The sequence below is a fragment of the Odontomachus brunneus genome, unplaced genomic scaffold (genome assembly GCF_010583005.1).
Source record: "Odontomachus brunneus isolate Ranch 3 - 2012 unplaced genomic scaffold, Obru_v1 Obru_scaffold_215, whole genome shotgun sequence".
Classification (NCBI taxonomy): Eukaryota; Metazoa; Arthropoda; class Insecta; order Hymenoptera; family Formicidae; genus Odontomachus; species Odontomachus brunneus.
Window position 1 is genome coordinate 146,349 of NW_022639665.1, and position 17,410 is coordinate 163,758.

General features: G+C 45.2%; 1 protein-coding gene across 38 annotated transcripts in view; it reads right to left on the minus strand.

Moving 5' to 3' along the window:
* The window catches only part of LOC116852327 (microtubule-actin cross-linking factor 1), a 111,161-nt gene that overhangs the window by 72,460 nt on the left and 21,291 nt on the right, over positions 1–17,410 (minus strand). For 18 of the 38 annotated variants that reach the window (XM_032832544.1, XM_032832551.1, XM_032832549.1 and 15 more), the window contains exons 1-4: positions 14,366–14,509; positions 12,295–13,388; positions 6,041–6,102; positions 457–474 (exon numbers count right to left, since the gene is read on the minus strand). In XM_032832544.1, the coding sequence (XP_032688435.1) occupies positions 457–474; positions 6,041–6,102; positions 12,295–12,604 (390 nt within the window). In that variant the 5' untranslated portion in view covers positions 12,605–13,388; positions 14,366–14,509. Of the gene's footprint in view, positions 1–456; positions 475–6,040; positions 6,103–12,294; positions 13,389–14,365; positions 14,510–17,410 lie in introns of those variants that run through there. The other 20 variants (XM_032832573.1, XM_032832572.1, XM_032832571.1 and 17 more) reach the window with 7 other exon arrangements.

A 17,410-nucleotide genomic window follows, 5' to 3' on the forward strand; every position in this document is an offset into this window, starting at 1 on the left:
TTGGCGTGCCGAAGTCACGAGAGTGAAGGGTCGGACAGGGCGAGAACGTTATAGCTGGAATATCTCGCTGTGTCGCGTGACGCGCTCTGCAATTCCCGACGTGCCATTTCGGCATGAGTGCCAGTTTGTCATAAAGGCATTAGAGGCACGGGAGAATAAGACTAACAGACGGAACGGTATAGTGAATGCTCTTACGACGCTAATGAAAGTAATTATCCTAACCGCGCCATGAACCGCGTATGTAACATGTGCACGTTACGTTAAGAGACAGTCCTCGGGAGGAATGTCTGATTCTCTTCGCGATCGTTTAATTGGCGGGAAATCAGCACCATTATAATGGTGGATTATAATGATAAATAACATTATTACGAATTAAACTATGATAAATGTATGATGATCATTCTTTGTATATTTAATCTTATATATTGTAAAAGATGTAATAATCGGGAGGCATACCTTGACGTACTTCCAGTGCTGCAGGAAACATAAAAAGAATGCAGCAGCTCGTAGTAATTACAACGATGATTTACATATAATTAGGTCGATCACGTGGGAGAACGCGGGGCGCTGAATAAAGCGATTCATCCTTGGTCTTATCGTTACACGTAGCATGCAATTATTATTACGATCGTAACGTGTTCATCGTGGCTGTGATTAACATCGTTGCCGGCTAACAAATTTTATATGAATACGATTGCTCGTTTCGAACTTGCGCCGACGAAAAGCAGCTTTCGTTTCGTTACGAAACGTCGGGATACGTTCGCTACTCTGTCCTCGGCTCGCACAGATCGCTCACTTCCTGTATCCGCGATTCCGCGAACACGGTACAAGGTTCTGCAACGTGAAGCAAGTGAAACGTCTGCGAGAGACAATTCTCTAAACAAACGGGGATATCTAATGTAAGAACAAACAAAAGATTTTAGTAAAACATAAATGGCTCCAAAATGTCAATTTTTCAGGAAAAAATTTTTTTTTTATTTCGCGCAATCCGCTAACCTATGAATCTCTAAGTAAACAAAGATATCCAATATAAGAATCTGAACCTTTCAAGAAGAACAATTTTGTTTTAATTCCGCACATTTCGTTACCCTCTTTGAATCTCTAAGCACACAAGGATATCTGATGTGAGAACAAACAAAAGATTTTGACAAAATGCAAGTGGTTCCAAAATGTCAACACCTTCCAGGAAAAACAAATATTTTTAATTCTCATCAAAAGTCAAGTGGTTACGCCATTCACAATACCAACTACGAATTGTTCGAATTCCGTGTATCCGCTTCGCTTATCGAATCCACGTATTACTCCGCGCATTGCTCCTTGCAGCGGGGGACTCGTCGGGCGAGTAAGAAGTACAAAAAAACTGAGAATGCAGGTAGGGTGTCGTCGCCGCATTGCGATTACGTAAGCGCCGCGGGTTCGTGCCGACGGATCAAAGACGTACAACACCCGGCCGAAGAAAGCGATCGCTAAAAACAGCTGTAAAAGGCTCTTTTCTCCCCCCGTGGCGGTGCGCTCCCTCCCTTCAAGGCCCACTCGTCCACCGGCGCGATGGCGCCCCGAAGAATAAACGCTACCTACCTCACCTGCCCTACAGCCCCACCTCTAGCTGCGGGCAGGAGGTGGTAAATCGGGAACGGCACTCACGAAGAGGGTTTCCGAATAAGGTCAGGCTCGCAAGACCAAACGTGGGCGCGCGAAACCGAGCGACCAACCGATCGACCGACCGTGGGTCGATACTGCTAACCGGTATCGCGCAAATATCAAATATTGTTTTCCTTTTTTTTTCACGAAGCTTCCTCCATGCAGCGAAAAATCAGTCACTAGGTCCAGACGTGCAGAAAGACCGCGACCGAGTGACGTCGCGTCGAGGCATCGAATGCATTCGACAGTTTCTGAAATAACCTTTGAAGGACTGACTCAGATACTCGTTAACGTGCGGCGAAAAAAAGAAAGCAGATGCCTATACGCGGAATACTCCTCGCGAGCCCGTGTATAATACCTCCGCGCGTAAAGCCTGCTCCGTGTGAATGGCGTTTTAATGATCGCGGCCTTCCCCGTTGGCTCGTGTGCACCTTTTGTAAACCGACATAGCGTTCTATTGTTGATACGTGCAATCTCTGTCCTCCTCTCTTCCTCTCTGTGTATCGAGCGACCGTTCGTAGCAACGAATACTGCGTCAGGGTCAAGGTATATTGCAAACTTTTGCGTTCGCCAATTATCTGCTCAAGTCTCGTTTGCGCAATCAGCGAGAATTCGATCCATCGCGGCCTTTCGCAGAAACCTCACGTTCGCGTTCGTCGATACGTCGATGTTCAAAAACGGAAATGATTCGTGAACGAAGTCGTTCAAGAACGTACCGCGTCGAATTATCCCGAACTGCGCACTGAGAGAAAAAGGAATAGTTTAGATCTAACTAAAAATATAATTATTCTTAGCCATATTGATTGCTTTGGCACAAAAAAAGTAGTTTAGTAAATTTAATTTAAAAAAGATATTTTAATGTCTTCAATCACTCTAAGAAAAAAAATCATTTTGACATTTACTAAAATCTCTTGCTCTTATATCAGATACCCTCGCTTGCTCAGAGAATCGTTTCTCGCAGATGTTTCACTCGCTCCACGTTGCAGAACCTTGTATCGTGTAATGGTTTTCTTCATCATAATTTATAGTGATTATCGCTCTCTCTAGGTGATAACACATAGTTACAAATACCAAACATTTCTTTCGCGGTGCAGACGATCCGGAATTCCCTTCTCGAATTTACTCCTTGCGCTTGGTCCCCGTCACTCCCGGCGTCTCATGAGACGCGTTCGTAAACAGCATCAGTGAACGTTCAAAGAGCGCATCCGCTATCCCGCGTGCGCTCCATCCGTGCGTCGCACCCGGCGCGACGAAAGAAGCGCGCGCGCGCGCGCAGAGAGAGTGACGAGAGACGAGGAGGAATGAGAGAAACGGTGGGCAGGAAACGGCACGACAGAACGATGCCAGCTTACGATAATTACACGTCGACGGGACAACTCCGCCCGTATACGGCCGTGATTCGAACCATTCCCGGAGCCGCCGACCGACCTCGCGCGCCTGCCTCGCGGCTCGACTCGACTCGCTCCGGCTACACCGTGACGGATGAATCATTGTCTGTATTAAGTCCTGACTGACATACGCGTTTCGCCGAACGGAGGAAAGATGCGGTTCTGTGTCGTGAATTTTTTCTCCCGCCTCTCTCTCTCTCTCTCTCTCTCTCTCTCTTTCTCTTTCTCTCTCTTTCTTGCTCGCTCGCTTAAGCCGTGTAACTGACAAATTAATTGGACACTCGTGGGTGTGTATAAATTAATATGCAGACGACTTCATTCGAATCGCGGATTTTACGGCGAATCGGCGCAACCGAGATCCCCTTAATAAACATATCGTTATGAGCGTTATCTCCCTCCCATTTTGGAGATTAAGCGGATTTACCTGACGAAGTCTGACTGGTAACAGGTTTATGACCTGCCGACACAAGTCGGCTTTCCTTCATCCTGAGACAATTAGTTTATTGGGGTAGCTTGTAGAAATTGGCGGATAAATACACAAACAGCGATCAAGCGCGGCCGAAAATAATACGTCGTTTAACTATCTCGCGAATCCATTCGATGTATCGCTAGTCACGAAGCTATTATTAAATCTTATCAACGCAATAAGCCCGCAACGTGACGATTAATGCGACTCCGTATTATCGGGGACGATTAGCGATTTTATCGATAAGTCAATGTAATCAAATCAATATTGGTACACACGCGTTTAGCAAGAGTTTCGCATTTACCAGCGAGTCAGGTGAATCAATATCTGACCGTGTGACAACAGTACGAAATGGCATTTCGCAGCGCGAAATCGTCGAGAACGCGAATGTTAATGCGCCGAGAATTCACGTTTTTTAGCATTGTTCGCGAATGTACGCCGCGAAATCGCGACTGCAATGGTTGTCAAACGCAAAGAGGTGCACTCTCTTGCGCCCCTCTTATGGTGGAGAATCCAGCCACACGACATAGCTCGCGGTTATTCACGCTCGGCAACTCTCGCGAAGGCACACACAGCATTACGGCGCGCAGACAAACAGACGGATGGACGGACGGTCCCTTATCGAGAAACGTTTGGCTCCGCGTTCTTATCCCGGACATATATAATATGACGCGGTGTCGGGACAACAATGATGTATCAGAGATCAAAGCTCACCGATATCTTCTCGCTATCGGTATCTACGACTTTCGCCGTGAAACGATAAACAATCGTTATCAGTGCGAATCGCCGTATCGTGCTGTGCAACCGTGACAGCGGAAGCCCGATATTGTAAACGGTACCGCAAACGGCCCCTCGAGTAAATCGAAATACGATACCCTTTTATGAAAGTAACACTTACCGCGCCATATTGACAACGGAGATAAATTAGCAATCGACTGCGGAAATGTTCTGAAGACAAATTGAAGGAGCTTAGAAATTGTTCGCCCGTATTTCAAGAATAACGAAAGAATTTGGAAGGAATTAGAGATTAATCTAAATTGCAAGTAAAAATGATCAGAAATTATATTTGATATTGATTTAGAGAATCGAGAAAAATTTCACTTTCAAGTGCAACTTCAGTTGCAACGTCAAACATGATGACGTCAATTTCAGTAACACGTCACTGGCGTATCTAACGTCAATAATACGTCATTAATACTTCCAAGTAGTATAATGACGTCATCCTCCTACTCTTAGGGAAATTTTAAACCGCCCTGTTACAGGAATATCTGATGTTTTGCTTTAATAGAGGAGAAAATAATTAAAGAGAATAATGATGGAAATCTTAATTTTTGTACACATGTGTTCTAAATATTCCAAGTGATGTATGCAAAGTTGCACATTGTAATTTGAGAAGATAAGAATGTAAAAGAGAGTCAGAAATAATATAAAATAAAAATTAAGGAAAAGAGAATATAAATATAAAATAATAAAAAATATATAAGAAAATATAATAAAATATATAAAAAAATAATATAAAATAAATAAAAGAGTATAGAAATATGATGATGAAATAAAGATGTTATTATAGGAACTCAATTTTGCTGAATTTCATGACTCAAGATAAGGCCTAAAGTTGCTGCAATCTTTATGCTTATCGATTTATCGGGGTCGACAATGCGTTCCTAACGAGACATCGCACGCGGAGGAGGCATCCGCGAATCCCCACGCGTTCCCGCGACATTTCGCCGTCGATACGATCAATACGGTGTTACGGGTGAAGTTCGGCCAAACGTTTTAGGAACATGCACGCCGTATGTATCATCGATTTGTCGCTCGAGATTTTCCACGATCGCGTCGCCCACTTGTCTTGCTCCCGAGCCGCTGCCTTCTATAGTCGTATCTCCTCGCGACCAGGTACTTTCGACCCACGTGCGTGCCACATACGCAACACGGGGGCCGCAATATCGGGACCGCGATTGCGCAACGACGCGTTTACTTATTTTTACGCGGTGGCGATTCGCGTGGACGCCTACTTGTACGGTGTTAAAAAGCAAAATAAGCGAATATGAAGACGCGCGATCAATCTCGAAAACCTAGGAAAGCTCCTTTAAAAAAGGAACGACACTTTATTCCGCTGGGTAGCGTACATGCGTGCGTGTCGCGGAAATAGCGTGTGCGTCGCGTCGTTTTGTTATGCTCGCTCCGCGCGGACCTCGTTACCGCGCTACTACGCGTTTCCTTACTTCTATTACGGAGCTTTCACGTTTACACCGTGCGGTCTATTGTCTGCGATCGTTTCAACTGCGCCCGTTCGCCAATCTTATATCGCTTTATTCTGCTCCGAGCGATTCGGCAGTCTAATATGCTTCACGAGAGAGGTGTCGGCATGTAGACTTTTCTCCGATTCAATAAGAAGGAAGATAAGACCAAGGAGGAAACCGCGTCTGATAATCCTCCAAATCGAAACAGCGTGAGAAGAATTCGCGTGAATTCCCCGAAAGGAATTCGCGAATAAATGAAAATCAGCACGAGAGAGATTCGTCAGTTCAAAAATAAGTCTCACCTTTTTCAAATGCTTGTTCACCCACTTCGTAAAGGTCTTCTTCTGTATGGCATCCCGTTCGTCTGTGAACACACGAAAGAACAGATATATCAAGAATGTGTAATTATACTGTGATTTTTGGTGGCTATTGTGTCATGACAACGCGCGGATCATTACGTTAGACGATGATATAGTTTCATTTAGAACGTAGCGCGAATCACACCACGTCTATCGCCGTCGGCACTTACGATATATAGATTACTGCGAAAATCGAATTTCGCAATTCGTCACGCTGATAGGTATGTATAACAGTGACACCGTATCGTGACGGTGTAACGTTATGCTCGGCTCTAGCATGACAACGAGCGTCGTGACGCAACGCCACCTCGAAATAGGCCTTTTTTTTAAAGGATGGTCGAGGTCAGTATAACGAAATCAAAGTCGCAGGCAACCGGATCGGGTCATGTCGGATGAGGTCAAGCAGGTAGGCAAGCGAGTTAGAGCAAACGGAAGGTCGGTTGCCTTGGTGAGCCGCTTGATCAGTTAGCATGCGAGTCAAAAATCCGAACAATAAATCATACGAGTAAGAGTCAAGTCCAATTAAAATTCAGAGATTACAATACACTGAGAGAAGAATATCCAAGAAATAAAAGATACTTATTCAATGAATACTAATAACACATTTACTTATACTGATATAAGATATGTTTTCAAATAAGAAAATACATATTTTCTTCCAAACTTAACTTTTTATAAAAGCAATTATTTATTTTATTTAAATGAAAGAACTTAGATTTAAGTATGTTATTACACAGAGAGATAAGTTTGATTGAATTAAACAAATGTCTAATGAAATATAAACAAGCAAGAAATTCCGATTGAATTTGTTAGTATTCTATTCAAGTCAATAAGATTTCTGATTAATCAGAACTTGTAATTTCCAATTTAACTAAAAATTTTGTTGAACAGAATTCTAGTAACTTCAACCGGATTTCTGATTCGTTCATATTTCACTAGACATCTGGGTTACTCCAAGCAAACTTCTTTTCTCGTGTAAGTACCCACCGGATAAATATTTCTTATTTTTTAGATATTTTGCTCTCAATGTAGGGCACAGAATTACATTAATTGCATAATTTATACATAAACAGGTATTTTAATATTTTTTGCTCGATTTTGCTTATATTGTCCATGGAACATCCAATGACTAATTATCGACTGAATTTCGAACGTCACGCAAAGCCGAAATTATCATTCAAGACTTGGTCTTGTCGTGCGTCGTCGTGAGACGCAATGAGTGCGTGCAATCGCAAGGACGTCTGCGTCACACTTCGGCTTTTCTTACGAATTATAATAATGATTATAATCTCGCAACGTAATCGCGCGATTACTGTAGCATAGCATGCATAAATAAATAATGACGCACGCATTCCCGAAACCAGCTGTCGCGTCGCGACAGAAATTCAACATGTTTGGTCATTGCGTTCTTGAAACGTCGCTGTAATAACAGTCATATATATATATATATATATATATATATATATATATATATATATATATATATATATATATATATATATATATATATATATATATATATATATATATATATATATATATATATATATATATATATATATATATATATATATATATATATATATATATATATATATATATATATATATATCGATGAAGTTTCGTTGCGAACACGATAATAGTAAATCGATTTTTCATTTATCGGCAATTAATCATGGATAATCGGCGTAAAAACTCATAAGGGACGTACGCATAACGGGCTACGGTTTACTACGTACACTCTCGACACGTCATCGTTGTGGCCCGTGAAAAGTTCACGCTACTTGAGCGACGGTATCATCGACTGGGTATGTTAGAAAGGTCGACAAGCTGACGGTAAGTGTCAGTCTAACGCCGACGCAGACGATACAGAATAAGAGAGGTAAAGAGTTACCCACTGTAATACACTTCTAGATTTAGAAATATCTCGAGTGGCTTGTTCTGCGAACGATCACACTCTCCGAGTGCGCCTGTCACTCTCGTAAGAATATCACCATCAGATATCTCAATGAACAAGAATGCACGCGGTCCAACTGCCATGCCCCATCGGACACGCAACGTGTCAATTGTTAAAAATAGTACGCGAATGCGAACGAAGCGTTATCGGTAGGTGTGATAATGAGATCCGCAAAGCGATACAACGAGGATCTCGCATTAACCGTATGCAAATTCGTGCACGACGGCCTTCGCTTCGAGCTTTTTTTCCAGAATGCTGCGGAATTCTCGCGTGACAAGTAACACGGCGGAAACCTCGCTTAGTATGAACGTAAGAGAAGTTTATTAATGTCTTATACGCACGCATGTGCAAGCACCCGCGGCCCCGCGTGAGTTTTACAGCTCAACTTGGATGAAATCGCACAATTCGCCGTAATCTGCGAACCGGGCATTTGTTCTTCGCCGATTAACTCTCACCTCGTGGTGTGTTGGGCCGATCTTTGACCTAGTTCCAATAGCTTGCCAACAACCCCGAAACTGCGCTAGATAATTGTGGCTCGGCCAACATTTAACGAGTAACAATATCATCGTCAAAAAGAAGGCCGCGGTTTGCGCAGCGGGTCAGACGCATCAATGCTCTGTGGTGGTTTATTAATTTATGGCGGTTTCGCGATGCTTGCATCTGTCTCTGAAAACTAAAAACCTGGGTCAAGGAACTTCCTTAAACGCAACCCTTCTGACACCAGGAAAGTGAAACGCGTGAATACGATCCTGCTCCATTTATTTGTCAATTATAATGTCCGTACGTTGTACTTGTGCTATTCTTATATTAAATATGAATTGAACGTGTATTAATGAAGAGAGACACGAAAAGGAATCGTCTTAATCCCCTCCCCTCTCCCCTATGCTTGTATACGCAAAAAGATGAAACGAGTTTCGAGAAGAAAAAAATTTAGTTGGTGTAACTTTTTTTATACAATCAACTGAATTCCGAACGGCACGCGAAGCAGAAATTATCATTCAAGACTTGGTTTCGTTGTCGTCATCGTGAGATGCAATGAGTGTGTGCAACCACAAGAACGTTGCGTCACACTTCGGCTTTTCTTGCGAATTAATAATGACTATGTTCTCGCAATGTAATCGCGATTATTGTAGCATAGCATGTATAAATAAATAATGACACACGCGTTCCTGAAAGTAGATAGTGTTTTAACGATAGTGTTGTACACATCCGCAAGGCGCTAAATTCATTTCCAACGTTATATACGTTTGAATAAGCTTTGTAACATTTTGAGCGTAATTAAATACAGTTAAAGGGAGCATTCATCGAAAGTGAGAGAGAGAGAGAGAGAGAGAGAGAGAGAGAGACGATCTAATCTGTTACATCTCGCGGCAAAATTTCCAGCGTAATCAGTTATCAGTATTTACGTCGGTTGTGAATCTTGAATGAAGTCATGGTCTTCCTAACGGCTGCATCCCGGGGTAAAGTATCGACGAGAAATTCCGATCGTGACTGACCGAATCATTATTAGACGAGTCTATGTCAGATCAACGTTCTGAACATGAAATGACATTGGCTCGCGATGCTAAAATCGATACTTTGGATATTAACAAGTATTAGACATTGATCGAAACTCAGGGAGGGTTGCTTTCGATCTCTATCAGTTGTGCAACTACGACCTACAACCGATCGCAAACTAATTCCCGGAGAATCCAATTCTCAATGCCACAATCACGGAGATGGGTTTGCGTGAATCGTCGGTCATTAATCGGCGTGATTGCAATGCCTCGTTTTCGCCAATCTACGCCTATGAACAACCGGATCTCACAATCAGACCCGTGGAAATGTAATTGCGATTTGCGAGAAAACGTCACTTTACTAACGTCAAGCTTTCTACATCACCGACTGTAAAATTCGACTGAAAATTCTGTAACTCTTAACTTCGTGATGACCTATCACAGTTGAAGTCAATTTCTCGCTTGGACTAAAGTTATTTAGTGTCTGTTTGATGCCTCTTTAACCATTCATGTACGAAGGCGTAAGAGGTCGGTAAGAGGTAAGAGGAGAGCATCATAAAGACTCATGAACTAATCCCGAAGAAATGCGTTCGCACATACCGTCGACGTATTCTTTCTTCAGAATGAGTCCTTGTTGGCGGGGGCACGGATGCTGGAATGTGGACGTTCCGATAACGGTGATTGATGTTACAAGGGCGGAAGATAAATATTCAATGAACGTATTCATCGGTATCTGGTCTTTTCGGATATTCCTGACAGCAATTTCGATGATTCACTTGAGATCAATCTCACACAATGTGTCCATTCGTTGAGTATTTGGTAAATGCAAAAGTGCCGCATTTAAACGATAATAAATTTTGCTATATATATATATATATATATATATATATATATATATATATAAGTATATATATAACATATATATATATATATATAAGTTTTATATATATAACTACGCATATCGTGATATTAATACACGGCCTTGGCTAAAGCAGCGGGCGAAGCAATTTCAATGGATCATGGTGATGCAAATTTTTGTAAGCTTTTGTCATCCGTGCGTACCTTATCTATTTTGTGCACGCAGAACGAACATTCGTCAAGTGAGCGTATCGTGTTCGAGGAACACCTCAGTAAGAACCATGGAAGAGGCACGCCTCGCAAGCATGATTGACATCTCCGACTTTTATATCTCGTGGCCACTCGCGAGCGACGACGCGCGTGCATTTTACGCTTCCGTTATTAATTGCCCGGCTTAGTTCCACGTTGCGCTCGCGCAGGCAGGAGGAGGTCGTAACGCGCGGATGAGAGACTCTCGATTTCATAATACACGTCCTTCGCCGTCGGCAGCCGTCAAAGAACCCGGAGGAGTTCCTCTAAGCGCACGCGTGATACGAAGGCAACGTCGGTTGATAACGACGTAACGGCCGCTCACGTCACGAACTGAATTACTGCCGGACACGATTGCCAGTAATTACGATAAATTAACGATCAATCCGAGACGTAGTGAAAGATACGGACTGACGTCATCGAATGTGTGCCTTCCGGCCGTTTACTTTTGCGTTAAGTGAAAAGTGTTGGGCGTCTTACATCGTCGTCATACGCAATCCGAGTGGGCAGAGAGATAGAAGGATTATGAAAAGCGACGGCTATTGTTTATTGTTTTTCTATTCGGCTCGCGTTTGTGAAATAGCGCATTGCGAGGTAGTCTAAGGCGTGGTGTACACCGAATCGAAAAGAAACGTACAAACGATACGTACTAGCGTTGCCTCTTCCGTACAAAAATTTATTATGTCACGTCAAACTCTATGATTTCACCTCGGAATCAGATAAGAAATATTGAGAAACGCTAGTCTAATCGAACGATGAAAGAGGACCGCTGCTTTTAGTTATCTATCCGTTCATCTTGAATATACACAATGAGAGTATGAATGTCCTGCACGTAGAATATATACAGAGTGTCCGACAATTCGTAAAAGAAAAGCAGTAAAAGAAAATTTTTTACAATGAAGATTTATAAATTTTATAAAAATATTATGAAAATTTATAAATTTTAATTGTAAAAAATTCCTTATTTTTTCATTCGCAAAACTTTTCAATTTATCCTCGTTCAAAACAATTTTATGTTCAGTTTGATGAGTTCTACTTATATACGAGACTGCTATACAACAAATTTATTTTTACTTCAACGTAATCACCTTTTAATTGATTACTTTGACGTAATCATCTTTTAAATGAATACATTTAGTAGTAAATGATACTGATAGTCTAACACATGATGAAGCATAACTTTATATATTAATTTTCATTAGCGCTATCTTTTTACAAGTTACGGGTACAAGTTCGCACCTTTTCATCTTCGTATATTAGATCAAATTAAACAAAAAAAGTCCTGTTTGACGAGTTCTACCTGCGTATAACGGATGTGTCAATAATAGTCAGACACCCTGTATATATATGCTCGACGTTGCTGAAAGCTAAGGCGAAGAGGCGACACATATATCTAATCTCCAAAATGTTTATATCAAACAAACGCTGCCAGCGCGATTCGACAGACCGATGCCTCAGTGTTAGTAAAAACCAATGTCACACCGTGTGAGTTGAAATCGATAGTCCACAAAAAGGGGCGCAGAATAGAAAAGAAAAGGAAAAAAAAAAGAAGAAACACAGGAGAAACAGGCAACTCTGGGGAAAATCTTGGATCCAGCATCCGCATGCCAACTGTCTCCCTCTTCCCCACCACCTACCGTGCGCCTCAATGAACATCGCCCAGCAGCCCCAGAAAGCCTGGGTGTTGCCGGCGCGGTGTTCCCCGACATCGCCATTGCACCACCGTCCCGGACCGTCCTCCGAGAATCCGTTTGCATTCTGACCTTTGAACTTGGAGAGGGACTCCTCGTAGCCGTGCTGGGAGCGTTGCTCGCGCTGATGCTCGGCCACGGTGTCCGCCGGGTCGAAACCGAGCCGCTCCTTGTAGTAAGCCTGGGTCGACATCCTGTCCTTCTCCGGGCCCCGGGCCGTCCCAGCGAAGAAGAGAGTGCAAGTTTCAACGTTCATGCCCGGCCACGCGAACTACCATGACACACTGTACGCGCGCTCGACGCGATCGCGGAACCGACACTGGCTTCCCGCCGCGCGTCTGATAAGCACGACGCGCTCGTAACTCGGCCGCACGCCAAGCTGATTATTCGGCGGCGTAACAACACTCGTTCAATCTCGTCGATCGTCCGACGACGTTCGCCCGTGTGTACAAAATCGCGCACTGGTCCCTTTGGCTTATCCAGTCACCGTACGATTGCCTTTTGACTTCAGCGTGAGCTACACTTGGCTCGAGCGTATTTTCGCAAACATCTGCCTGTCTCTCTTTCCGTCTCTCTCTCTCTCTCTCTCTCTCTCCTTTCCTCGAGGTTCACCCTTCGAGTCGGAGGAGCTTCCAGTATTTGATTCGATCGTTCGATGAGTGGCTTCTCGTTTGTTTCGTTCTCTTATTTTCGTTGCTCGGCGACGCGACGGAATGCTCGACGCGGGATCATCCGCCGATTATCGCGCTGCTGTTTACCGCGGCGCCGACGACGACGTGCGCCAGCTTCGGCTGCTGGAACGCGATCGGTTTCTCTCGACCCTCCCGCGTCGTTGTTCGTGGAATCGGCCAAGGATTCTCTCACCTTCGAATTCCAACCTGTCGCGCGTGCGCGCGCGCGCACGCCCGTACGGTGTATGCAAATGCGAGCGAGCGCCGTGTATATCCGCCCGACCTCGCCTACGATATGGCACTTTGTGAATTCTCGAAAAACACCCGACCTGTCTGTCGCGTGCTCCTGTCAGCACGGGGATGGAGAACCTGCGACAACGACAACGCGCAATGTGCGAGTAAGATTTTGCGAGGGTAAAGCGCGCGAAAAGGGGATGACACGCGGAGAGAACCCTCTCGACGGTCTAGACTAATATTTCAGTATGTCCAAACGAAATCGTGAACATTTTATCTGCCAGCATCGTGTGAGAAATATTTCGACATTTTCCATTGCACAAACCGACGTTGCAATAGTCTCCCACGATGTAACTTTGTTCGTGTTATCATTAACAATACTGTAATATTATCACGACCTTGGTGTCTCGCGTCTTCTGTTTGTACGACTCTCAAGTACGGCGGGGAAATCGAGAAGTTGTAGAAAAATAATGGGAACCAAGAGAAACGACGCAGGTGGGAGTGGAAAGGACGATCGATCGATATATCCGTGAGAGATTAGAAATCGGCGGCCTTGATGCATGCCTAAGTAAGGAACTCGGGAACTCGATCATGCTTTTACACGCCCGACCATCGCAGCTATTATCCTACGCGCGTCCATCAAATTTGTAATCGATCAGCCGGCATATTAAGCTAACGACCAGGGGAGAGAATAGCCCCGCTGTAACAGCGGTTGTAAAACACATCGCAAAGGGTAAATATGACTTTAATGGGTGATTCATCCACAGCTCGCAATGTTTCCCAATTCCACTTATCCACGAGAGAAGGTTTCCCGGCGGTTCTGTGACGCGAAACTCCAGTCACGCAACTCGACGCAAAGCCGATGAAATAAATCTCCCGGAAATCAACGGGAACAGCAACGAATCGAACCGCGGATTACTAGGTTGGGTGCGAAGTATACCGCGCAGCAGCGCACTACGAGAACATAAGCGAAACCAGGTGGTTAACCAGGTTGAACTAATGCCCGATTACTGTTCGCGTCCAAATGTCGAACGGTTATCACGCGAACAGCAGCTTCTATCTTTCTCGAAATCATACGCAGCACTGCAACAATGCCTACGGCGCGGACTTACGGTCGGAATGAAACGAGAGGTTACGAGCGGAAAGCGAAGTCGGACGGCCGGCGACGGCGGCGGACAGATCGAGCGACCCTTTCAAACTGACGATCCGCGAGGAGACTGAGCGCCGACGCATACGCCTGGCACCGGCGAGGCTTAAGACACGATGGAAGCGCGCCTCCTAACCGCGAGACCGAACTCCCCGCATATGGTAAACGGAGAATGGGTACGTGGGTGCCTCCGTGGTCGGTGCGTGTCAGGAAGGGTCGTCATGGACCAATTCGCCCGACGCGACGGAGGCTGCCAGACGCACCTATACTACCGTTCGGTAGTTGTCGCTTTCTCTCTCACTCACTCCCTCCCCTCCTCACCCCCCCCCCCTCACCCTTCCTCCCTCTGTCGAAATAAAAAAAGAAGGTAAAAACTCGACGCTCTGCGAAGAGCGAGTTCGCAGTGTATGGTAATGCGTGTAGTCGCGGCGACGCACATACACGCGCGATCGGGTCGATGACGCGACGCGCGGTTGGCCGATCGCTGCACTTGCAGCGTCGTGGACCATGTCGCCGCGTGCAGCAATCGGGCCACGTATGCATGTACGCACGTACGCGCATACAGGCGAGAGCCGGTCGTCACTCTTGCCTCCGCCTGAAATTAGAAACGGAAAGAAAACAGAATGACGGGGACGCCACGCGCCATGCGGTTTAGGTGAGGTCATTCTACGCGCGCTCGTCATTATGTCGCATAGAAAGCTCGGCGAGGAAAGCTGCTCGGCTGAAACGCCCCGGGTTCGCGGCAAAAGCCGAAGCATAAAACGAGAAGCGACATCCGGTCGCAGAGAGGTCTGGTGGCTCCTCGAGGGGCACAGAAACAGTCGCGGAGAGACTACACGCGACGTTGCTAGACGCGCGAAACTAATTAACGCCGAGAGCCCGAATCAAGATTCAAGTCTGAATTCGTCCTTCGTCTCTTTCGCCTCGTTCTAGATTCAATTCGAGCGCATCCCCCGGCTCCTCGAATTCAATTTGAGCTAAATGCCAAGCGAGGAGAATGCATCCTTTGCCGCCCGTTGACCCGCGACGTGACTTTAATTGATCTCATGTACGCGTCGAGACACGCCTATAATGGACGAGCCCTTGTTAATTCATTAAACGCCGAATGGGCCGTACGAGAGGCTTCTCTCGTCTTCTCGCTCTCTTAATGTCCCCGAGAGAGCTGAATCACGCGTTCTGAGAAACTTACTCTCTCGCATCGTCGAGTGCATACGCACGTGTGCCTTATATGAGCACGGTCTCTGCTTGCACAGAGCGCGTCATACGTCGCGCCGACGAGCGAGCGAACGTAAAGGTATGCCAAAAACGCGGATGCATCGAACAGGATCCGTCAATAGGAGCACTATGACCGGGCGTTGCGCCTTAGAGACGAGCAACTGTCTAAAGGGGCGCGCATTAATATCTATCCGATGCATTAGTATCTTTTCTCTCTATCTCGCGCGCACGAGTGCGGAAGAAGCTGTCGGTCAGACGAGCAACGGCGACGAGACAGTTAACGAGCAAGCTTCTCAAAATACAAGGAGCACGAAACATCGACGATATTACGGCCGGCTGCTTCGTAGTCGCGCGCACCGCAACATTCGTGTAACGTGTACATTGCTCGTGAGCAAAGTATCGTTCGATAATCGACTTTCCACAAGCGAGAGTTTATTGACTCTGGCGTTATTTATGTCCTTGAGTCTTTTCTCTCGTCTGCTTCATATTTATATCTGTCTAAAAATTACAGAGAGGAGAGGAGCAAATCAGATATTGATCGATCGGAACTTTCCTCGACTACAATAACTCGAACAAATGTAATCATCAAATGTAAAATCACTAATGGTTTTTTTTTATTAGTGAAATCACTAATGGTTTTTTTATTAGTAAAATTAATTATTAATCACACTTTGATATGAGTGATCATACAGCAATTAATACTTGATTTCATCAATCGATAAAATTATCCGCGATTATACGTAGGACGATTGATTAATTTCGATTATTCACTCGCCAGTTATGCTGATCGAAGAAAGTTTTATTCAATTAATCCCCAACACTGCAGCAGCTGCTCCGGACAAGAACTCGATCTCGGGTCATACAACTCTGAATATCAATGACAGAATAATTCAATTGAACGTCAACGTGAAATACACCGGAGTTAAATTCGTTCGATCTTGGCGAGCCCCATCAAAATATGGCGAGAGAGGGTCACCACGAACATTCCTCGTGAGAGCGAAGAGGAACCGGCGAAAGAGAGGAAGGCACGCGCGCTCGTATCGCGAGCGGCATAACGCCAGCTACACGGAGGCCGGCTCGGCGGCATTCTTGCGCCAAGTCGCATAACGGGTCCGTATAGTCGATCTCGGTCCACTCCCGGGGCCCTGTGTGCGAGGAGGTGACTCCCTGCGCGGACGCGATCAACCTTGAAGGAGAGTCTCCGCCGAGGCTAATCGAGTCGCGCGCCCTTCGCGCGGGTTACGAAAAGACGCCTTCACGTATAACCGTGGACTTTAATATCCGTATTGTCGTCTTTACGGCATTAATGAGAGGAGCGTAGCCACGACGAGGGGGACTCTCGATCGGCCCTTAAATGGCTGCATGAGCCGCCTGAGTATGTGGGTTAGCGCGAGAAACAACGACACGAAAGCGCGTTCGCACGGATGTCACGAGCGGTATACTTCGCGAGCAGGTGAGGAGAGTTTCCGCGCGGCGGAGGCGTCATTTACGCGAATGCGAGCACACATCCATCGTGTGCTCGAGTGTGTGCAACGCGGTCGCCGCCAACGTCGAATATCCGCCGTGAGAGGGAATCGCGGCCGTTCTTATTGCGATTCGCGTGTTTCAACCCTCCGCGTATAACGTCGAGATTTGAGTCAGAAAGATTTGTACAGATGATAGTTAATTCATAGAGAACAAGCGCAAAAGAGGACAGACACGTTTGTAAAAGTGGAAACAATATGTCATACAGCCATTTTATCCAACAGGGGAGACTGAAGACATCGCGCGACAAGGTTGCTGAACTTTAAAAAGG